Here is a 24588-nt window from a genome sequence, read left to right as displayed (position 1 = left end):
AACAACTGTTGCTAATTAAAGGTTCATACCGACCAATAGAAGATCCCTTCATTTGTTTTACACCAAAATAACAAATGATCTCGCAAAACAACATGGAGGAGTCAGACTGATCCAGCAGGAGCCAAAATCTGCATAACAGCACCTAAAAATCTAGTTCTTACACATCACTGCAGTCACAGCGGTGCTATGAGCTAAAGGCTAACATATCTACCATGTTAGCATGCTAACACTGGCTAATTAGCAGTGAACACAAAGTGCAGCTGAGGCTGATGGGAATATCATTAGTTTTGCAGGTATTTGCTCATAAACCATTATAATTATTAATGCTGAGGGGAACATGAATGTGTGAAACTAATTTAAAGTAAATCCATCTAATAATTCCACATGACTGTTTACACCTCACACATTTCCCCCAAAACCTCCTTCTTCTTCTCTGATTTCATCTCAGGCCACAGTTTCCAGCGCTAGCCTGCAAAACTTTTGAGCCATCGCAGTGTCGTCTTCTCATGCTGACGTTACTCGTCTGGTCCTCTCCTTTAACAAACATTGCTCCACCATTTTGGATAAAGTGGCTCCTAGTAAAATGAGATATGTTCCCTCCGTCCTTTCATCCCTCTGGTTAAAGGAGGGCAGAGCGGTTGTGGAAACCACCAAGCTCCATGTGAACCATCTTTACTGCAAAGACCCTTTTAACTGAGTTCAACAACATGGTGAAAGATGCGAAGGCCTCCTACTTTGCCAACTTATTATCCTCCAGTAAACACAACCCTAAAGTCCTGTTTTATACCATCAACAGCATTATCACTCCTGCACCTCCTGATGTGATGTGTTTTTCCAATAAGGATTGTATAAGTTTAGAGATTTCAGCGCGAGCATCATCTTCTCCTCTACTCTTCCTATGTCCCTGCCAGACATCACTGATCTGGTGGGCAGTCTGAAACCTTCCTCCAGCCCTGCAGATATTTGACCAACATTTATGCTTTAAAATGTACCCTGGTCTATTGGTCCATGCCTGGTCTCTATTATAAATAGCTCCATGCATTCTGGTTGTGTCCCAGCTGGTTTTAAACATGCAGTTGTTCAGCCTCTTCTGAAAAAACTAACCGTGATCCATCCCTTCCTAAAAACTACAGGCCAATATCTAAGCTGCCTTTTATCTTAATGTTTTAGAGAAAGTTGTTGCCAAACAGCTCACTGTTGTCTGACTACACACAACATTTTAGATAAATTCCAGTCTAGTTTCCATCAGAAGCGTTTCCACTGAAACTGCTCTTCTCAGAGTCTCCAATGACTTAATGATGTCTTCTGATGAGGGTGAATGTTCTGTTTTGTTGCTGCTGGATCTTAGTGCAGCTTTTGACACTGTCGATTACAGAATAATGACTGGAAGTCTTAGACAGCAGGTGGGTGTCTCTGGGAGAGTCCTGGACTGGTTCTCATGTCTTTCAAATAGGAGTTTTTCTGTCACTTGGTCCCTACATGTCTGAAATTGTTGCTCTTTCCTGTGGTGTGCCTCAGGGTTCTGTCTTGGCTCCTATATTATTTGCTCTGTATATGTTTCCCATAAGTCATATTATTAGAAAATGTAACAGTATGCTGATGACATTCAGCTGTATGTCTCTTTTAAACCTGATAAGACTGATAAACTGTCTGACTGCCATGAAGGACTGGATGGTTCACAACATTTTACAGCTGAACACAGATAAGACTGAGATTCTTATCATTGCATCAGACAGCAAAGCTTCCAGTGTTGCTTAGTGTACTGGGTCCCTTTCTGCTGTACAGTCTAATTTTAGAAACCTCTGTGTTTTATTTCATCTGGCTGCACTTCAATCAACATATCAAATCTTCAACCCGCTCATATTTCCTCCATTTAAGAAACATTGCCAAACTCAGGTTTGTTATATCACAACCTGAGCCGGAGATGATCATTCATGCTTTTATATAATCTTGGCCGGACTACTGCAGTTCCTTTTTCAGCTGCCTTCAGCTGCCTCGTCCCTGGACGTCTACAGATGGTCCAGATCGCTGCTGCAGACTCAGTAGGTCACTGCGTTCTTCTGACCAGTGCTTACTGGTTGTCCCTCACTCTTGACCAAAAACAAAAGGTGATCTTTGAAGTTGTTGCTCTGACATGTTAGAGCGTTCTTCCTGTAGAAACACAACCTGCGGTCTCTAGTGTTGTATTCTGTGTGTTTTTAAGGTCTGTTGCTGCTTATGTTTTATTGTTTATTTCTTTTATTGTATCTTATTTGTACTATTTTATGGTTTTATTTCTTTAACAACTGTATTCTTATGAAGCACTTTGTGACTGCTCTGTCAAAGGTGCTATATATTAAATAAACTTTACTTACTTACTTACTGACTCATCATTGAGATATTTCTAACGCTGCCGTCTACAGAGCCAACAATGAAAACATGAATGAATGAATGACTGAAAACGTGAATCATATTAAACTGATTTATTGTTTGAATAAAAAAATAGAAATCTTCTCATATTTACAAAATAAATATACAGGTGTAACTTCCTGAAACTCCAAAAAGTAAAAAAAAAAGCAACCAATCAGAACATTCGACTAAGTAACAACACACATCTGAAACTTTTCCCAAAAACAACAAAACATTTTTATCTACAAAACAAAGTGCCAAAAAAAAGTCATCGTATATAAACTGCTGAGTCATCACCAATAAACTGCTGAGTCATCGTCAATAAACTGCTGAGTCATCGTCAATAAACTGCTGAGTCGTTGTTAATAAACTCAACGCCCCTGAGCTGATGATGAGTGAGTGACATGTCAAACGAGCTCTGGAGGGGGGGGGGCAGTCTGGGTCAGTTACTAAAGACTGGACAGAGGACTGATGTTGGACAGGAAGTCGGACAGGAAGTTGTCCTCGTCTCGTCTGCATTAGCGTCCTCGTCTTCATGACGTCCTCAGAAGACCTGAACAGCCGGAGGAGCGTTAACGGCGTCCTCGTCAACCTGAAGGCAGCGAGACAGAAGATGATTAGACAAAACTATCTCATCTCATCTCCTCGTATATTATCATATTTAACTGGATCTCATTTGATCTCATCTCTAATATCTCTTCATATTTCACTTTATCTATCCCAAAGTATCTCATGTCATCTTTTCTCATATAATTGTATCTGACCAACTCTAATTTTATCTCGTTTTCTCATTCTAGCTTATATCTTATTTTTATCTCATCTCATTCGATCTAATTTTATTTTATCTATTCTCCACTTAATTCATTTAATCTCTCTCATCATGTTTTATTTCATCTAATATCATCTCATATTATCTCATTTTATTTCATTATCTCATCTCATTTTTATATTTTATCCTCTCATTTTATTTAGTCTCATTTCATCTCCTCTTCTTTATTTTATATCTCATTTTTTTTAATTTATCTCATTTCATTTTTATCTCATTTTTTAAAAATCTCATCTTCTCATTTTAGGTTGTCTCTAATCTCTAATCTCATCCATGTCGTTTTATCTCATCCCTTCGCTACTTACCTCATCTTCTCTTATTAAATCTGACTTTATCTCATCTTACTCATCTCATTTTATTTTATTTCGTGTTGCCTCATCTCATGTTTTGCGTCTCATATTTTCTTGTTTTATCTCATTTTATTTCATCTCATCTTCGTCTCACCTCGCTGTAGGCGGGGGGAGGAGGGTAGTACAGCTCAGGCGCTCTCATGAAGAGCCCCCCGTCATCATCGTCGTCCTCGCCGTCGTCGTAGTCGTGGAGCAGCGGCGTGCGGGGGCCGTCTACTCGGAGGTCTCTGTGGATGTTGCTGTAGCTGGGGGGGGCCGAGGGGAAGGAGGACCAGCTGCTCATGGATCCGCCCTGGCTGCTCAGGGATCCGGCCTGGCTGCTCATGCTACTGGTTCTGCTGCCGACGCCGCTGAACGGGATGGTACCGATGACCAGAGGCAGCTCCAGGACCAGCTTCTCGCTGCCCGGGATGTGCAGGTAGATCTGCAGAGAGGAAGAGACGCTTAACATCTGATCTCTACTCATCTTAGCTTTTATTATCTCATCTAATTCTATTTATTATTTATTCTATTCTATGCTTTATTTCAACTGGATCTGCAGAGAAGAAATCTACTGTCACTCTGTCTCTTGATGTCATCGACCACGACTCACCTTGAGGGCGTAGTCCACCTTGATGATGTCACAGCCCATCAGAGACGGCTTCAGTCTGGGGACTCTGATGGTCTTCCCCTGCCACATGTCACACATCCCAGAGATGATGTGATTCCCTCGAACCGCCGCCAGTTTCTGATTCAACACCTTTAACAAAATAAAAGACAGACGTCAGGTCAGTTTTCAGGTGTTTTTTACGCTCCACAGAGCGACTTCTTCTTCTTCTCCTCTGACAGAAACGTGTCTGTGTGTGCGTCACCTTGGTGTGTCCGTCGGCGAGGTACGTGTGCTTGGCGATGATGGCGGCCTTCGGCACCACGATGCGTGAACACGTGTTCTCGAACTTGGCGTTGATGTTGATGTCTTCACCCTCGCAGAATCCCTTCCTGTCGATCTTAGCACTGATGGACACCTGACCGTCGGGGATGAACATGCAGGTGACCTTCTTCTGTTTGGAGGACGCAGCCGGAGCCTGAAGGAGGGAAGTCACCTGTTAGTCAGCTGAGACGTGTTTATCAGTTCATTGCTTCTCTGACAATCCTCAGTGTTTTGTCACATCATAACAATTATTTTCATTATTGATTAATCTTCCAATAATTTTCTTGATTAATTGATTATTCATGTGGTTCGTTGAATGTCAGTAAAATGTTCCCCGAGCCGTCATTAACGAGATTATCTTAAAATGTCTTGTTTGGTCCAAAACCCAAAGATAATTATGGGATACATGTTGGAAGCTGGAAGCAGTTCATTTTGAATCTATTATTCAGTCGATTCATTTCCTGTTGATTGACTAATGGACGAACCGTTGCAGCTGCAGTGTTGCGACACTGCAGTGATGTAACGCTGCTTCCAGCTCCGTCAGAAATGAAGTGAAACCAGCGTTTGTCTAACTTTAGTTCAACAGTTGCTGTTAGTTGTGTTTCGTACCAGCAGCTCAGGTCGGTTGACGTCCAGCGGCTCCTCCACCTCAAACTCCCGCTCACAGTGCAAAGCATGCTGGGAAGGCCTGTCCAGCTCCGCCCGCACGTAGTAACGGATGTACCCGAACTTCCCCTTATAGGACGACACGAGACGCCTGAGAGCACAAGACAACAGGACGCAATCAGCTGCTGTGATCAATCGCCGATCAGCTTCATCAGATCACTGTAATTGATCAGACTCTTACCCGGGGGGCGGCAGCTCGAAGCCGAACTGGAAGCTGAAGGTTTTTCCAGGTGGAAGCAGGAAGCAGCCGTCCGAGTCTGAGCACAGAGCGGAGAGGAGACGGTTAATGAGCAAGGCAGCGGCAGACGTTCAACTCCACAAGTTCCAACTGACAGAGAAGCTTCTTTCATTTCTACTGTTTCCCCCCCTTCCTCCTTTAAAATGCATACTTATATATACCATTTACTGTCTGTACATATACATATATATATATATATATATATATATAATTCTACTTTTATGAAGCTTCTACATTTTCAGTTGTTGTTGACAATGTCAGAAAGGTGATAATTCTACTTGATGTTTATTATTGAGGTCATACTGGGAGGTGCTGCTGGTGTACTGGAGTGTTATATACTATTTTGCCCCCCTCGTGTATGTTAATGGGGTTATCATCAAAACATAACAAATAGTTTTATGTAGGCATATACTACACATTTTATTATAACATATGTACATAAATATCCTTCTATATGTGAAAAACAGATACTGAATAAGATCAATAAATGTCCATATAAACATAACAGGCTTTATTTGTCCATATGTCAGATTGTTGTATGTTGATACTGTGAATGTATTTTTTTTTCTTGTTAGAGATTATGAAGTCATTCTGTGTTTATTTATTTATTCTGAGTGTTTTGACAGGAACAAATGTTCATTTATTAACATGAAGAATTAGCAAAAGGCTCGTTTTCATCAGTTATTTAGATGAATGAATGAATAAAAACGCCTTAAAATTGTACTTAAGTACATCAATCTCACAACTAAAATGATTATATATATCATAATAACTATGAATGAAACTCATCCACTGTGAACAAACACTGATAAGCGTATCTGCATGTATCGATTGTTGATCAATACCTTTCTCCAGCAGCTCCTCCAGCCGCAGCTCCTCCTCATACTTCAGGTACTCCACCTCCTGGCTGCGGTTCTTGCGGTGCTGCACGTGGGCGCAGCCGGCGGCGGTGACCCTGAGGCCGGCCAGCCTGCAGGGATGAGCCGCCTCCAGCTGCACGGTGCCGGACAGTTTGTCCCCGCTGCTGTAGAAGGACCTGCCGGAGTCCGACAGCTGCAGCTGGAACACTTTCAGCTTGTTGGCCGCAGACAGAACCATGTTCACTGTGATGTTAATGTGATGTTAATATTAAATTATAGGACGAAATTAAGATAAATTACTGTAAAACTCAATTAGATGAAATATAAAATTATAATAAATGAATTAAATTTGGATTATATTAAAATAATTTAGTCACATTCAATGAAATCAGATAAAATATCGATCAAATATTAAGAAAAATCAAAGTAAAGCAGTGAGATGAAACGTAGGTTGTAAAGTCTCATCTGTGTCTGCAGACACGTTGGGGTCAGTTTTATACCGGAGGGGAATCCCGGTGTCCCGGTGTCCCGTTACTCGCTCACCGAGCGGCATGTGTCCAGCGCGTGGACGCCGAGTGTAGCCAATCAGAGCGCAGAGAGGGCGCGTGGACAGCTCCTGTGGCATGGGGGGGCGGGGCCTGCAGATGGCGGGCTATGAATAGGAGACAGAACAGAAACAGAATTACTGACAGAAACCATCAATAATATCAATAAACCGCCAGACTTATTAATATCTGTTTGTTTATATCAGTGGCTGCTGAGGAGGAAAACCAACATGGACTCTTACAACAAACCACATCAAACTATATCAGTGTCCCATCTGATGAAATCGGAGGGGTGGGGGGGCAATTTCATATGCCAATAAAACAATTTGCTTGAGTGGTGTAAAGACTGCTTCTTTAAGACATTTAGCATCTACATAATGTCTCTAAACAAAGCCATGGACTGGTTCAGATGTGTCATTTTACCAACAAAGTGAAATTAAAATTTATAGTATTGTTCTATTGTGACAACAAATGTATGTTCTCATTAAAAACAGACAAGATATCACATGATTTAAACGTGTTTCCTGTGTATTTTCTTATTATACAGAAATATATAAAGTAGCACAAAGCTTATAATGTGATACAGGAACAGATCAGTGCTGAATACTAGAAAGATTCACAGATCTAAAAGTGAAGGTTCACATCAGAAAGTATTAATGCACGTATCAAATACATGACTTACACACTCTGATCTATGTGCACGACATACAAAATATAGTCTACAAAGCTGACATGTTAACACTAGGGGTGTTAACATGAACACAAAACTCACATCTCACTCACATCGTATCACGGATTTGAGTCACGGATCAGATCATTATTAGCATCAGCGAAAAAAAAAGGGAGACAAATAAAACTTTGTTTTCCATTTATTCTGTAACAGCCAGAAACAGCAAGGAACTTTTGCCCATGGTCTTAAATGAAAACAACATTTAAGATGTCCAATGTTTAAATTAAATAAAATAAAATATATAAAATATTCAATGCTCAGTTATTGCAATATGAGGCATGAAACCTTCCTCTTTTAAACAGTGAATGAAACAGCCTCTGTCCACATCATCAAAACTTGATGATAACAAACATTCACCGCTAACGTCAGTTAGCAGCTAGATGCTAATTAGCTGCTCAGCTGCAGATGCTGGTTTGATCGTTGTTCTTCAAAATCCCTGTTAGCGACACGCTGTCTGTCCATGACTTGTACTTACAGCAGTTTAAGACATTTAAGACAAAGTAAACAAACTTTGTCCTCCTCTGTTTTTGTAAGACGTCAAAAGCTAAAAAAGGTTGGAAACCACTGGTTTCATCTTTAACAATGTGTTGTATTTTAAAAGCTTGTTATATTATCCATTGTGTCAAATCTTCATCTGAAAAGTAACTAAAGCTGTCAAATAAATGTAGTGGAGTAGAAAGTACAATATTTCCCTCTGAAATGTAGAAAGTAGCATCACATGGAAATACTCAAGTAAAGTACAAGTACTTCAAAACTGTACTTTAGTACAGTACTTGAGTAAATGTACTCAGTTACTGTCCATCACTGCATTCAGGTAACTGAGCAGGTTTCCTCCATCTGTTGGTCCTGAAGAGCAACTCTGGTTGAAGACTTTTAATAGTTTTAGTTTCTATTGAGCTCATCTGTTGTAAAGTTGTGTTTTATTAAACTGAAGGGCAGCTCGGTCATCACTGTCTTTAATAATCCATTTATTGATCAGTATGTAAAATGTTGATCATTGTTCCCTGAAGCCCAACTGAACATATTCAGATGAATTGTTTTTTGCTGAGCAACAAACACAAAGATGTTGAGTTTATCTCCATGGAAACCTGGAAAACCAACAAATATTCACATGTGAGAAGCTGCTGACAGAGATGATTTGTGTAAAGATGTTTGTAGCCTGTTGAACATTCAGAGTCGAGGTCCCCCCTCTGGTAAACTTCCAGAGACCTGCAGCCCTCTGGGGGCCCCTGCAGGACCTCAGTCTGAGACCCAGCTGTGGGGGCAGAGCGCCCCCTGCTGGACAGAAGAGGAGCTGGCAGACCTGAGCTGCTTTCAGACACACACACAGAAACAATCTGCTGTTTAACATTTTGAACAAAAGTTACTGAGTCTAAAAATGTGATGATCAGACCTGCAGCAGGTCTGTGACCACTGAAACATCTCAACATCTACTGGATGCATTTAGTTTAAATTAGTTTCACACATTCATGTTTCCCCTCAGGATGAATTATAACAACTTTGATCCTCCGACTTTTCATCCAACACCACCATCTGATAAAATTATTGATTATTAAACCAATTAGCAAATGTTATCATGCTATCACAGTAATGCTAACACAGTGAACATGGTAAACATTATACCTGCTGAACACCAACATGCTAGCATTATGCTGCTGATATTAGCCTGACTGAGCTGCTAGCATGTTAGCTTTAGGATAATAAATCAGGTTGCTTGTGCATTGATGCATCAGTATTAATAATGTTCCCAATTAAATTTAATATAATCACAGTCTGATTATCTGCAAAACAAGTATTTTTACTCTGGATATTTTAAGTTAATGTAGTTGACAATATTAAATGCAGGACCAGATTTTTTACATTGTGGTATTAGCAGTATTACTTCAGTAAAGAGTATTTCTTTTGCACATTTACACCAATACTTTTGACTTGTCATCCTTAGATTTGACTGTTTTGGGAACAATAAAACACATAAATAACATAACTAACAAACACAACACTGGAGGAGTTAAAACACCATCACACCAGTCTCTACTTTCCTGTACATTTTTATTTATGTTTCACCACATGAAAAAATAAAGAATAAACATCAAAAATCACCTTATTAAAAACCTTCACTCTCTCCGGTCTCAGGTTGAAGTTTATTTCCTCCGTTTGGACCAAAGCAGTGAAGTGTTGCTGATCACTGTGATTCTGACTTAAACATGATGATTCTCAGGTTCTTCAGCCTCTTTTTTCTCTGGTTTCTAAGTGGATTTATGGAGGTTTGTGATATATATATTGATAATGAAGGTCACACTGAATGATGTCAATATGTGTTTCATGTCTGTGTGCTCAGATCTGATGAGTTATGACTCAGAGTAGAAGAAGTTCTGACATCTCTTCAGTGTTTGGTGATGAAAGAAAGATAAAAACACTTTGTGCTTTTATGCAGTAAAATATTAAAAACCATAACAATAAAAGTATTTAATTTAATAAAACATTTGATCAAAGCTTTTATGACGGGTTTGTGCGACAGGTAAACGTGTTGTTACTGTGGACCAATCAGCAGCCGCCTCATTTACGTGCAGTTCCTCTCATGTCCACCAGGTGCTGCTGTGATCAAACTGACAGACTTCCTCCTCCAGCAGCTGATTGAAAGGATTAACACACTGATTTGTGTTTACATCATTAATAATCTCTGCTGTGTCACCTGACAGCTGATACACCTGACTGATGATGGAAGCAGTTTGTGGCAGCAGAGACGTCGCAGGTGATCAGGTTTGTCGAGGTGCATCTCACCTGGTGTCAACATGTGATCTGATCTGTACCTGGATGATGATCTCAGGTCTTTGCATGAACACCTGATATTAATTCATTCTTGTTGTCTTCACTATATTTACTCTTTACTTTCTTTTACTATCTCATTATAACATGAGAACTTTATGAGATTGTAACATATTATACGTATAATATTCTTCATGTAATTACTGGATACCAAAATATTCTGATTTTACAAAAAGCTTTTCTTGCTGTAACAATACATCACTTTATTTCGTTTTATCACAAAACGTTCTGGTTTTTTCACAAAATGAACTTGTTATAACTTACAGATTTATCTCATAAAACAATAAACATCTCTTTGGATGTGTCTGATCAACAGTCCAAAGATATTAAACCTGAGACATTAGAGGAACTGACTCCAGAGGACAGAAGAGGTTTTGATCAAACAAATTAATTTTCTATCAGTTTACTAACGGATAACTTGACTGATGCTTTTATTTCTACACATAGTGACGCTGCTTGTTTTTCCTTTCCTTTTAGTCTGAAGGCCAATTTGAGTTGACAGGAAGAGGCGGAGTCAGCTGGATTTCTGTACAGATGTTACACCTACTGAGACCTGAACACAATGATCCAGATCACAGATCACATGTGAACAGCAAGACGAGATGAGCTCTGTAACTTCCTATAAATGAACTCAGAGTCTCTGTGTTTCTGCACAGGTGGGAGGTCAAAGGTCAGCAGGCTGAGGGGCTCCTGATGACCTTTGACCTTTGGGATCCAACCAGTCTGTCTACCTCTGCGTCCGTCATCTGTTCAGCTTCTCATCAAACCTGCACAAAGTCAGACAGGAAGTAGAGAGACAGAGAGAGCGAGAGTTCATCAGTTATTTAAACCAAATATCAGCAGTTTAAAGAGAACAACACTAGAGAGAGTAGAACCTCAGTAGAACCTCAGAAGAACCCCAGTAGAGTCAGTAGAACCTCAGTGGTGTCAGTAGAACCTCAGTAGAGTCAGTAGAACCTCAGTAGCACCTCAGTAGAGTCAGTATATCCTCAGTAGAACCCCAGCAGAGTCAGTAGCACCTCAGTAGAGTCGGTAGTGTCAGTAAAACTTCAGTAGAGTCAGTAGAGACAGTAGAACCTCGGTAAAACCTCAGTAGAGTCAAGTTAGAGTCAGTAGAACCTCAGTAGAGACAGTAGAACCTCAGTAAAGTTGGGTTAGAGTCAGTAGAATCTCAGTAGAGTCAGCAGAACCTCAGTAGAGACAGTAAAACCTCAGTAGAGTCCGGTTAGATTCAGTAGAACCTCAGTAGAGACAGTAGAACCTCAGTAAAGTTGGGTTAGAGTCAGTAGAACCTCAGTAGAGTCAGTAGAACCTCAGTAGAGACAGTAGAACCTCAGTAGAGTCTGGTTAGAGTCAGTAGAATCTCAGTAGAGTCAGCAGAACCTCAGTAGAGACAGTAAAACCTCAGTAGAGTCCGGTTAGATTCAGTAGAACCTCAGTAGAGACAGTAGAACCTCAGTAAAGTTGGGTTAGAGTCAGTAGAACCTCAGTAGAGTCAGTAGAACCTCAATAGAGTCGGTTTAGAGTCAGTAGAACCTCAGTAGAGACAGTACAACCTCAGTAGAGTCGGTTTAGAGTCAGTAGAAGCTCAGTAGAGACAGTAGAACCTCAGTAAAGTTGGGTTAGAGTCTGTAGAACCTCAGTAGAGTCAGGTTAGAGTCAGTAGAACCTCAGTAGAGTCAGTACAACCTCAGTAGAGTCAGGTTAGAGTCAGTAGAACCTCAGTAGAGTCGGGTTAGAGTCAGTAGAACCTCAGTAGAGTCAGTAAAACCTCAGTAGAGTCAGTAGAACTTCAGTAGAGTCAGGTTAGAGTCAGTAGAACCTCAGTAGAGTCAGTAGAACCTCAGTAGAGTCGGGTTAGAGTCGGTATATTCCGGGTTCTTACTGTCGGATGGAGTCGGGGATCTGCAGCCGGTCTGTGGGGATGAACTGAGAGAGCTCCTGCAGACTCTGGATGAACCGAATCTTCCTGCTGAACTTCTCACTGTGGATAACAGGTCAAAGGTCAAAGGTCAACATAGGTCAAAGGTCAATATAGGTCAACAGAAAGTCAATAGAACATCTCTGAACATGGCTTGTTATGTACATCGCTGCTTGAAAGTTTGTGAACCCTTTAGAATTGTCTGTATTTCTGCATGAATATGACCTAAAACGTGATCAGATATTTACACAAGTCCTAAAACTAGACAAAGTGAACCCAATTAAACAAACGAGACAAAAAAATATCTTTTTTTTCATCTTTTTCCATTTATTTATTGAGGAAAGTTAACCAATGTTACATATTTGTGGGAGGCAATAGTATGTGAAGCCTTGCTTTCAGTAACTGGTGTGACCTCCTTTTGCAGCAATAACTTCAACCAAACGTTTCCAGTAACTGTTTATCAGCTCTGCACATCAGCCCGTTCCTCCTCACAGAACAGTCTCAACTCAGGGATGCTGGTGGGCGTCTTTGTATGAACTGCCTGCTTCAGGTCCTTCCACAGCATTTCTTTAGGATTAAGGTCAGGACTTTGATTTGGCCGTTCCAAAACATTAACTTTCTTCTGCTTTAACTATTCTTTGGTAGAACGACTGGTGTGTTTAGGGTTGTTGTCTTACTGCATGACCCACTTTCTGTTGAGCTTCAGTTCACAGACGGATATCTTGACATTTTCCTGTAGAATTTGCTGGTACGACTCAGAACTCACAGCTCCATCAATGATTGCAAGCTGTCCTGGTTCAGAGGCAGCAAAGCAGCCCAAACCATGATACTACCACCACCATGTTTCACAGATGGGTTCAGGTTCTTACGCTGGAATGCAGTGTTTGCTCATGACCAAACATAACGCTTCTCATTCAAGCCGAAAAGTTCGATTTTGGTCTCATCCATCCACAGAACATTGTTCTAATCACCTTCTGGCTCCACGTGGTCTTGAGTGAACCGTAGACGGCAGCAAAGTTCTGTTTGGAGAGTAGTGGGTTTCTCCTTGCAACTCTGCCATGAACACCATTGATGTTCAATGTTCTCCTGATGGTGGACTCATTAACATGGACTGTAGCCACTGCAAGAGAGACCTTTAGTTTCCTAGATGTTACCCTGGGGTCCGTTGGGGCCTCCTGGACTATTACACACCTGCTCTTGGTGTAATTTTTGTTGTTCGACCACTCCTGGGGAGGGTAACAATGGTGTTGAATGTCCTCAATTTGTACATGATCTGCCTGACAGTCGACTGTTGGAGTCCAAACTCTTCAGAAATGGTTTTGTAACCTTTTCCAGCCCGGTGAGCATCAACAACTCTTCTTTTAAGGTCCTCAGAAATCTCCTTTGTTTAAGCCATGACACACTTCCACAAACCTGTGTTGTGAAGCTCAGAGTTTGACAGTGAAGATCCAGATTTCTCTTCTTTAAATAAGGCAGGGCCTCCCAGACTCACACTGGATTGTCATCCCATTGATTGAAACACCCGACTCTAATTTCCCCTTCAAATGAAATGATAATCTTAGGGGTTCACATACTTTTGCCACACACAAATACGTAACATTGGATCATTTTCCTCAATGAATAAATGGACAAGTGTAAAATATTTGTCTCATTTGTTTAACTGATGTCTCGTTATCTAGTTTAAGGACTTGGGTGGAAATCTGATCATGTTTTAGGTCATATTTATGTAGAAATAGAGCAAATTCTAAAGGGTTCACAAACTTTCAAGCAGCACTGTATGTCTGGAATGGTTACGTGGTTACTTAGCTGTTCACAGTGGTTGCTAAGTGGTAGGTGGTTACTAAGGCATTCCTGGGGGTCGCTATGGCATTGTGAAGTGGTTGCTCTGTGGTTGCTGTGATACTCTGTTTGCCTGAGTGTTGCTAGGTGGTTGCTAGGGTGTTTGCCGTTGCTAGTGATCTTTCAGGTGGTTGCCTAGTAGTCGCTACGGCACAGTCTACAGTTTTATTCGGTGGTTGCTCGAGAGCTGCGGATGATTCGGTGTCATAAAAGTGTCTGCTATGTGGTTACATGGGTGTCACTAGGGTGTTATGCTATGTTGCTATGGTGATTGATGGATGACTTTCTGTCCATTATTGTCACCTGAAGTCTCACTGACCAGAGGAACAAAGGTCTGCTGTGTTTAAATCTTCCTCCAACCCAGCGTTAGTTTCACCACTTAGTTCACAGAAGCATCAGTGCTGTTGCTATGGTTACCTGAATAAAGGTGTGTGTGTGTGTGTGTGTGTGTGTGTGTGTGTGTGTGTGTGTGTGTGTGTGTTGCAGACCTGATGAAGGGTTTGACCACAGTGATGAGAGCTTTGATGTACCAGGCTGGATGGACGACCAGCAGCCCCTTCAGGTCCTTCTTCAGCCTGGAGACAGACAGGTGACATGAATATCACCTCTGTCGTCATGGAAACAAGCTTTTTTTTTTCTTTTTAACATTTCTTAAAAAGAAAAGTGTTTAATGTCTTCTGCAGTGTTACAGGAAGTACAGCTGAAGCTGTTCAGGATATTTAAAGAAACAACACAAACGTCAGGAGTAAAGAGTGTGTGAGGACAGTGATAGCTCCGCCCCGCTGCGCTGTCCTGGTGACTGAACCTGGCGTACCTCCTGTCAATGGAGGTGTAGCACTGGTGGAGCCATTTGATGGCTGGCAGCTTGTTTCTGGGAGCCATGGCACACATGTAGACCAGCAGGTAGTTCTCCGAGACCATCAGATCTAACGTCCCCACGATGTACCTGCAGTCAACACACACATACACACACACATACACACATACACACACACACACACACACACACACACACATACACATACATACACACACACACACACACACACACACACACACACACACACACACACACACACACAGAGGTATTTATAGTCACAAACTCTGTCGCTGTGATTTTGCTTCCATCAAAATGAGTCAAGCTCACCTGAACAGGTTGTCCATGACGTACTCGTAGTCCTCCACTGTGTTCTCCGGCAGGTAGCAGGACGTAAACAGGATGATTGCGTTCATCCCGTCTCCATAGTAACCTACCAACCAACCAATCAGACACACACACACACATAGAGGAGTCACATGGTGCTGTAAATTGAACAACACCTGTAACATCCGATATAGTCACATGACAAACTACAGCACAGAAAACTGACTCTAACACCTTTAACAGCCGCGTCACCTGTAACACTGTAACACCTTTAACAGCCTCGTCACCTGTAACACTGTAACACCTTTAACAGCCGCGTCACCTGTAACACTGTAACACCTTTAACAGCCTCGTCACCTGTAACACTGTAACACCTTTAACAGCCTCGTCACCTGTAACACCTTTAACAGCTGCGTCACCTGTAACACTGTAACACCTTTAACAGCCTCGTCACCTGTAACACTGTAACACCTTTAACAGCCGCGTCACCTGTAACACTGTAACACCTTTAACAGCCTCATCACCTGTAACACTGTAACACCTTTAACAGCCTCGTCACCTGTAACACTGTAACACCTTTAACAGCCTCGTCACCTGTAACACTGTAACACCTTTAACAGCCTCGTCACCTGTAACACTGTAACACCTTTAACAGCCTCGTCACCTGTAACACTCTAACACCTTTAACAGCCGCGTCACCTGTAACACTGTAACACCTTTAACAGCCGCGTCACCTGTAACACTGTAACACCTTTAACAGCCTCGTCACCTGTAACACTGTAACACCTTTAACAGCCTCGTCACCTGTAACACTGTAACACCTTTAACAGCCTCGTCACCTGTAACACTGTAACACCTTTAACAGCCGCGTCACCTGTAACACTGTAACACCTTTAACAGCCTCGTCACCTGTAACACTGTAACACCTTTAACAGCCGCGTCACCTGTAACACTGTAACACCTTTAACAGCCTCGTCACCTGTAACACTGTAACACCTTTAACAGCCTCGTCACCTGTAACACCTTTAACAGCTGCGTCACCTGTAACACTGTAACACCTTTAACAGCCTCGTCACCTGTAACACTGTAACACCTTTAACAGCCGCGTCACCTGTAACACTGTAACACCTTTAACAGCCTCGTCACCTGTAACACTGTAACAGCTTTAACAGCCTCGTCACCTGTAACACTGTAACACCTTTAACAGCCTCATCACCTGTAACACTGTAACACCTTTAACAGCCTCGTCACCTGTAACACTGTAACACCTTTAACAGCCGCGTCACCTGTAACACTGTAACACCTTTAACAGCCTCGTCACCTGTAACACTGTAACAGCTTTAACAGCCTCGTCACCTGTAACACTGTAACACCTTTAACAGCCGCGTCACCTGTAACACTGTAACACCTTTAACAGCCTCGTCACCTGTAACACTGTAACACCTTTAACAGCCGCGTCACCTGTAACACTGTAACACCTTTAACAGCCGCGTCACCTGTAACACTGTAACACCTTTAACAGCCGTGTCACCTGTAACACTGTAACACCTTTAACAGCCTCGTCACCTGTAACACTGTAACACCTTTAACAGCCTCATCACCTGTAACACTGTAACACCTTTAACAGCCTCGTCACCTGTAACACTCTAACACCTTTAACAGCCTCATCACCTGTAACACTGTAACACCTTTAACAGCCTCATCACCTGTAACACTGTAACACCTTTAACAGCCGCGTCACCTGTAACACTGTAACACCTTTAACAGCTGTGTCACCTGTAACACTGTAACACCTTTAACAGCCGCGTCACCTGTAACACTGTAACACCTTTAACAGCCTCGTCACCTGTAACACTGTAACACCTTTAACAGCCTCGTCACCTGTAACACTGTAACACCTTTAACAGCTGCGTCTTCATAGACATTAAATTACTATTATTATTAGAGCATGTAACACTGTCACATGACTGTCAGCTGTTTGGGTTTCAGGTGAGTGTGACCTTTGACCTCTGTGTGACAGGACTTGCAGGTCAGTATATTTTCTCAGGTGAGTGTGACCTCTGACCTCCGTGTGACAGGACCTGCAGGTAGGGTTCCAGGACGCTCATGTTGACGAGATATTCATGTCCGGAGATGCAGAACTTCCTCCAGCGGCGCCCCTCGTTGTCCACCTGGTCCAGCTCCATCAGACCCATCTCTGACTGCTCCACCGGGCTCCTGGCCACGCCCCGGGCCCCGCCCCTCGCCATCCGAGGAAGGTCATCTGTCACAGAGGTCAGAGATCAGCTGATATCTGTCTGTCAGTCTGTCTGTCTGTGTGTGTCTGTCTGTCTGTCTGTCTCACCCTCCCACTCGAGGTCGTGCGTGCTGTCCGGCAGCGTTCCTGTCTCGCTGTCAGACGGCGTCTCCAGCGCCTCCAGGTTGATGTCGAGCGACAACATCTCGTCCGGCGTTGCCGACAGCGCTGCGGCAGAGAAGCCGTCGTTGCTCGGGTCGTGAGAATCTTTGCCGCTCAGCGTCAGGCTGAGAGCTGGGGCCACCAGCCGCTTCTTGGCCCCGCCCCCAACGGTACCTGATAGGGCGAGGGTGGTGGGCGGGGCTGAGGGGGTGGGGCAAGACAAGCAGAGTCACTTTAGTCCTTTAATAGCACCAAGAAAAAAACTTGTGCGTTTCATTTATCCAACTAATCGCTTCTGAACTCTAAAATCATAATTTTACATTTATTTTATTTCTATGTGAAACTTTTTCAGGAAAGAAAAGAATGAAGTTCAAATATTTCAAGAAAAAAACTTTTCTCACAAAATAATAAGATTTTGTGACTTCTAAACTCCTCAAATAATCCAAATAATCTCAGAACCTGAAACTCTGACGGACGAAAATTCATTTACAGAAAAGAAAATTAATATTTTTATGCAATAATGATTATTGGATTATTTGTAAACTGCTTCTTCATCTCAACACTGAGCCGCTTTAAAAATATCTTTTAATATTTAATAATGTTATTTAATATTTGAGCTTCATCTTTTTGTTAAATTTGTTCTTCTGCTCACCTGCTGACGCCGTCTCTGCCTCCTCCGGACTCCCAGAATCCTCTGGGAGCGGCCTGCGACCAGGAAACATAAAACCAAGACGTCAAACGCTGAAGGTTCACGTGTGAAAAGATTCACACTGAACTCACTGACAACTAAAGACTGTTCAGTCTGTTATAACGACTAAATATCACCAGATACTAAATGATTCTGTTTGAACAAGAAACGTTTCTTGTAACAACATTATGTTTAGATGTTTATTCTTATTTACTAGTGTTTAAGTTGTAGGATTTGAATCCCCGAAAATGTGATGTAGTTATTTTATTAACAAGTTGTTTTTAACATGAAAACTTGTAATAAAACATCACTTTATCTGTTTATATCACACAATAAGCACATCTCATTAAAACAAACATAAGTTGTTATAACAAGAAACTTCCAAATGTTAAAGATTTGCAAAGTTTCTTGTTAAAATAGAATCATTTAATAATAAGGAGAAAAGTCTGTTATTACAGCTGAAACTGTCTTATGAAGCTAAAAAGATTCTGTTAAAACAAGAAAAGTTTCTCGTTTTGTCATGAAGGCAGCGAAGCTCTGCTGCTGTACGTCACTGATGATGAACAAGTCATAAAAAACACAAAGTCCTCTCATCCTTTGTTTTTATTTACAGATCAGATGCTACAACTGACTGAACTGTTTTCAGTAAAGCTGCAAATACGACACGATGCATCATAACATCAGGAAATAAACATGTTTTTAGAGAGTTTGTGTGTTTATAACAGCGTTTATATTTCCATGATTATGAAATCATATCATAATTTACCAAATTAATAGAAATGTATATAAATGCAGGTAAAAACATTGAATGTTTTGGTTGAAGAGCTTCTGAAAGCAAACATCAGTGTGAAGAGTCGATGAAGCTGAAGAACCTCCAACAGGAAGTGACAGTTTACAGAAACCTGCTCTGATTGGTTCAAGCAGCTGATGTGGCAATAAGACGAATGTTTCTGTGAATCTGCAGAAAGATTCAGGAAACTGTTTGTAAATGTTGACGCAGGTTTTTCACCTTCCAGCGACAGAAACGGAGATAAGCTGAACAAACACGCTGCTTTAAATCTGAGCTGCTGTTGAACAAACTCACATCTGAAGTCGAAGCACTAATTCAACTATTAACACATTTAATCCACAAATATTCATCTCTTCTTCTTCTTTGATTTATGAGCTGTTTACAGCTTGTTGGTTTAGTGTTTGTGTGTTTTTGTTTGTTAGTTTTCAGGTGAACATCTTCATCCAGGTGATAAAGTTCGATTCAAACCTGAAATGTTTCACAGGTTGAAATTATTTTCTGTATAATCAGGTGGAAGTTGAGCGCTGACCTGGGGAAGCCGTCGTCCTGCCACTCCTCTCTCAGCTCCATGTCCTGGATGTTGGGGGGGTTCGAGGCCTCTACAGGAGCCCTGCGGGGACAAAACACACACAGTTAAAGATGACAGACTTCAGATCGCTCTAAAAAAAACCAACTTAAAGGATCATTCTGCTGATTTTCTATATTTTTCTTCTTGTCAACAAATCTCATGTTTGGATCAAGTTCAGGTTCTTTGTTTAAACGTCTCGATACACAAATATAAGAGAGTAAAACTCTTTGGTTTCCACTCAACGATGCAGCACATACATGACTGTATGCATGTGTCCTACCTGTAATATATGAATGTATGATCCAAACCAACATTGAACTGATCTATTAACAAGTATCATGTTTGTATCAAAGCTGATATATCTGATTAAAAACACACCAGTGGGTCACGTGATCCTTCATCAGGAAGAGTTTGGTCACGTTAGTTTGTTTAGAAACGGCTCCAAAGACTAATAACAGCATCACGTTCTCAGTCTCTGGAGAGTAGTTCTGTGTAAGACGCTACTGAGCATGTGCAGGAATGTTGGTATTGTAGTGGTGAAGCTGTAAACAGAACTGCGCTCCTGAACATGCTTCGCTTTCTAAATGCTTGTTATAATTTAGCATCGTCCAAAAACACTGAGTTTACTGTCATATGTGAGAAAAACATCAAATCACGAGAAGCTGGAAGCCGCAAATATTCAACAATTAATTTTCTTTGAATCAACTTGTAAATTATTGCAGCAAATCGCTTCACTGCTGAACCTGAAATCATCATTTAACTGCCCACAGTTTCATCTTCATCATCTTCACACACACACACAAACACGCACACATACACACACACACACACACACACACGCACACACACACACACACACACACGCACACATACACACACACACACACACGCACACACACACACGCCTGTTTATAATCCTACACTTTAATTAAAACCATTCAGATTCAGATGTACGCTGATGACACAGTCGTCTACTCTCATTAACGCTTCATTAAGTTTCTTCCACAGCTTCGTATTAATGGACAAATAATTAAAAACATTAATGAGGTTAAATATTTAGGACATTAAAAAGTTGAAATGTAACATTAACTTCAGACATATTAGGAACTCGTTAACAATACAAGCATCGAAACATTTTTGCATGCTATGATTTTTTCACACCTTCATTATTGTGCATCCTGCTGGTCTCGGACCAGTAAGACTGGGATTCTTTTTAAAGAAGCCTTAAAAGTTTTTTTATGGGTGAATTATTAAATCATCATTGTAATATATTGTCCAAAACCAACCTCCTAAATTCTGAAAATCTGTTTTCAGAGGTTTGATTGGTATTTAAGATAATTCTCCACCACTGGAGAGCAAAACCTCACATCTGGATCTGCTCTAAACTCAGACCAGAGCAGAACACAACCATCAAACACTGGAATCTGCTTCCAGCTGAGCTTAAAACGTGCTCAGACTTTCATCCTGAGTCATGTCAACATTAATCTGACTGTGATTCAGTGTTTTTTTAATTGATATGAGTTGTAATTGTATAGTTGTACTGGATGAATGTGCTGGTATTTATATGTTGTTGTTTGTATAGTTGTTAGTGTGATAGAGACTATTTAATGGTGTTGCATGTAAATGATGTTTTTAGTGTTTGATGATTGTTCTGCTTGTACCTGCCCAGGAAATGAGCTAATAGCTAAATCTGGCATAAACCATCTCTTCACTTTTAGATTAATGTTTATTGTGAATAGTTCCTGTTTAATAAAGACTAACAATAATAATAAATATATATTTAACATTATGGGGACCAGTGAGTCCTCACAATGACTGTAGAAACTGATGAGTCCCCACAACAGCATTAATACTGAACACACACACACAAACCACTGAATTCCTGCTTTCTCTCACTGAAACCAGACTCCATTCAACCTTTCTATAATTTTCAGAAAGGTTCCTGGTTTTCCTGTTGAACAGAAGGATGCAGTCAGGTGACTCACCTGTCAGCAGGTAACTCTCCTCAGTTCGGCATGCGGTCGGTCCAGCCGGCAGCTCGTTGTTCCAATAAAATCCGATTCAGATGAGACTGAACAAACCTGACTGACTGCTTCTCCGCTCTGATCTGACTGTTCTCAGACACACCTGCTGCAGGTGAGGGAGGGCGGGGCTCTATTGTTCCTCTGTTTGTTGTTACTGAAGCAGAAGGTTGAGACGCTGTGACACACCCACTCAGGTAACCACACCTGCGTACCTCTGTGTTTGTGTGTGAGGTCACAGGTGAAGGTGATCTGGTTCACATCCTCTTCAGGTGAGGGGTTTATGTTTCCTCTGTGCTGCCTTCAGGGTCCAGCTGGGAAAAACTAGAACTGAAACATCCAGTTGTTTTAGTTATTAGTATTCTGATGGGAATCACTCAGCACAGCTGTGTGTTCTCTCTGTTCAGGTGATGCTTCACTGACAGAATCAAGGGTTCTTGAAGGAGGGTTCTAGGTGTTCTTTAAAGAGTTTGTTAAAGAGGACGCTTCACTGCTGCTCGATTCAACTGCAGGAGTGCTTGAGGGCGTTCCAGGGTTCTTTAGAGGGGTTTACGTGTTCTTTAAGAGGTTCTACAAATGTGCAAGAAGCTTTCAGGATTCCTGAGACGGAGCTTTGGATGTTGTTGAGCTTCCAAGAGTACTTAAGAAAGTTCTAGGAGTGCTTGAAGAGGTTCAAAAGGTAGCTGAGGAGGTCCCAAGTGTGCTTGAGGGCGTTCCAGGGTTGTATAGGTGTTCTTAAAGAGGTTCTAGGAATGTGTGAGGAGGTTTTAGGGCTCTTTAAGTAGCACACTGGTTCCCATTAAGGTTCCAGGGGTGCTTGTGGCAGTTCTAGTGGGGTTTGAAGAGTTTCAATCCTGGAACAGGTGTTCCAGGATTCTTAAAATGATACCTTAGTTGTTGACGAGGTTGCAAGAGTACTTGAGAAGGTTCTAGGAATACTTGAAGGGGATCCAGGATTGTTTAGAGGGGTTTAGGTGTTTGAAGAGTTTCCAAGGTTCTTGATAGGGACTCTAGGCTTGATTAAGTTGTTCCAGAATTACCTGAGGAGGTTCCAGGTGTGACTGTGAAGGTTTAAGCAGATTCTGTGAGTTCTTGAAGAGGTTCCAGGTCTAGGGTTCGTCCTGGAAGTTAAAGGGTTTTTAGGCAGCTCCAGGGGCTCAATGAGGATCCTTGTTTGAGGAAGATTCCAGGGTTCTTCGGAGGGGCTCAGGGGTGCTTGAGGAGGTTTTAGGTTTCTTTTGGAAGTTCCTTTTTTATAGGAGGTTCCAAATGTTCTTGAACAAGTTCCAGTACTGCCTGAAGTGTTTCCTGGAGTGAATAAGGAGGTTCATGAGTGCCTGAAAAGACTCCAGGGTTCTTGGAAGGGTCTCAGGGGTTCTCCAGGGTACTTGAAGAGGTTTCATGAATGCTGGAATAACATCCAGGGTTCTTGAGTTTGTTCCAGGTGGAACAGCATCAGAGATGAGGACTTGAGTCTTCAATCTCATCTTAAATTGAGTCACTGAAACAGTTTCCTGTCTGACAAGAACCACGAGGAACCGAGAAGGTCAATGAAATCTGAGAATCGGAGCGGAGGTTCTGAACGTTTTCCTGGTTTTAGTTAAATGTTTGTTTAAAGAGGAAAAATCTACCAGCTTTAAAACCACATCATGAACACCTGGACACACCTGAGGAGCCACAGCAGACAGGAGGTCAGCTGACATCACTTCCTGCTGATCAGAAAACACTGAAACATCGAACAGTGAACACACCAGAGACCCCTTCACTGACCGTCTGGAGGAACGAGTTTCAGCAGCAGAAAACTGCAAAAAAAAACAACTTCCCCTTTCTGAGAGTTTTTCAGGAAACCAGTACACACACACACACACACACACATATACATATATACACACACACACACACAGAGTTTTAAATATTTAACGTACCTGTCCGTGTGCTCGGTGGGGGAGCTCATGATGTCAGAGTGATGTCACGGCGTGTTCTGACCAGCATGTGTGAGCTGCTGGACGTCGGTGTGTGTGTGTGTGTGTGTGTGTCGATGTCACAGCTTCATCTTCCTCCTTCCTCCTCTCTCTGTGGGAGTTCCCACTCTGAGTCGATGGGACTCGCCCGCCTCACTCTCTCTCTCTCTCTCTCTGCCCGACAGGTTCGGCTGCATTTCTGAGCCGCGTCATTGGTCAAAACTCACCTGGTCTGTGCAGACAGGTGAAGCAGCGGATCAGCTTCACTCTGACTTTATTAATATTAACCAATCAGCTGCTGAGGCTATTTAAAGCAGGAAAAGAGCTGGGTGTCCTCTGGGTCCAAATGCCCACCACTTTAACACATGAAGAGTTTAACAAAAGTCACAACTTCTTAAAAAATAAAGAAATTACTCAGTGGCTCATATGTTAAACTGACTTAAAATCCAATGTTGAACTTTTTACATCATAATTCTGACTAAAACTATGGATTTAATATCTCAAGATATCAACTTTAAAAGTTAATTTAATGTCTCAAAAGGTCAAAGTTTGCACTCAGCATCTCAGAATTAGGACTTTAAATCTATACTTTTATTTAATATTTCAGAATGTTAACTTAAAGTCAAACATGTTACTTAAACTTATATTTTATTTAATATCTGAGAGGTTTGACTCAGTGTTTCATGATATTTCATAGCTCAGAATTTTCCTCTAAAAACTCAAAAATTTAAGAGTTTCTCTTCAATTTTAATTATAAGGTCAAACATTTGACTCTGTATCTCAATTTTTTACGTAGAAGCCAAAATGTTTCATCAACATTTGATATTATTGAGTCATAATTTACCCAAAATCAACTGTTGGATAAATCTGCTGAACTATTCCTTTAATTATTTACATGAACATAATTATTACCATCCTC

General features: G+C 41.4%; 2 protein-coding genes across 3 annotated transcripts; both read right to left on the bottom strand.

The window, feature by feature from the left end:
• Positions 1-2447: 2447 nt before the first annotated feature.
• LOC121905802 (thioredoxin-interacting protein-like) lies at positions 2448-6815 on the bottom strand. Its single transcript, XM_042424323.1, has 8 exons — positions 6739-6815; positions 6224-6481; positions 5322-5397; positions 5084-5231; positions 4416-4628; positions 4157-4303; positions 3659-3988; positions 2448-2980 (listed from the first exon to the last, which is right to left on the bottom strand). Exons 2-8 carry the CDS (start codon positions 6474-6476, stop codon positions 2933-2935), a joined length of 1215 nt encoding a protein of 404 aa, XP_042280257.1. The 5' UTR covers positions 6477-6481; positions 6739-6815; the 3' UTR covers positions 2448-2932.
• A 2736-nt stretch (positions 6816-9551) lies between these two features.
• Positions 9552-23796, bottom strand: bnipl (BCL2 interacting protein like). 2 transcript variants are annotated; one of them, XM_042422703.1, is made up of 10 exons: positions 23634-23796; positions 19649-19729; positions 18294-18346; positions 17588-17842; positions 17309-17506; positions 15247-15349; positions 14914-15045; positions 14588-14674; positions 12225-12323; positions 9552-11106 (listed from the first exon to the last, which is right to left on the bottom strand). In XM_042422703.1, exons 1-10 carry the CDS (start codon positions 23660-23662, stop codon positions 11082-11084), a joined length of 1062 nt encoding a protein of 353 aa, XP_042278637.1. In that variant the 5' UTR covers positions 23663-23796; the 3' UTR covers positions 9552-11081. The 2 variants fall into 2 exon arrangements, with proteins under 2 accessions (XP_042278637.1, XP_042278638.1); XM_042422704.1 differs by lacking the exon at positions 23634-23796 and adding an exon at positions 21673-22506.
• Positions 23797-24588: the final 792 nt, after the last annotated feature.

The sequence above is a fragment of the Thunnus maccoyii genome, chromosome 10, assembly GCF_910596095.1.
Source record: "Thunnus maccoyii chromosome 10, fThuMac1.1, whole genome shotgun sequence".
Lineage (NCBI taxonomy): Eukaryota > Metazoa > Chordata > Actinopteri > Scombriformes > Scombridae > Thunnus > Thunnus maccoyii.
This window is presented reverse-complemented; position numbering and strand designations above follow the sequence as displayed.

Coding starts and splice junctions, on each gene's coding strand:
- bnipl (XM_042422703.1), bottom strand. CDS start 23,662: ATGAGCTCCCCCACCGAGCACACGGACAG. Junction 18,347..19,648: donor CAGGACGACGGCTTCCCCAG/GTCAGCGCTCAA, acceptor TCCTGGTCGCAG/GCCGCTCCCAGAGGATTCTG. Junction 14,675..14,913: donor TACACCTCCATTGACAGGAG/GTACGCCAGGTT, acceptor GTCTGTCTCCAG/GCTGAAGAAGGACCTGAAGG.
- LOC121905802 (XM_042424323.1), bottom strand. CDS start 6,476: ATGGTTCTGTCTGCGGCCAACAAGCTGAAAGTGTTCCAGCTGCAGCTG. Junction 4,629..5,083: donor TCAACCGACCTGAGCTGCTG/GTACGAAACACA, acceptor TCCCTCCTTCAG/GCTCCGGCTGCGTCCTCCAA. Junction 4,304..4,415: donor TCGCCGACGGACACACCAAG/GTGACGCACACA, acceptor ATTTTGTTAAAG/GTGTTGAATCAGAAACTGGC.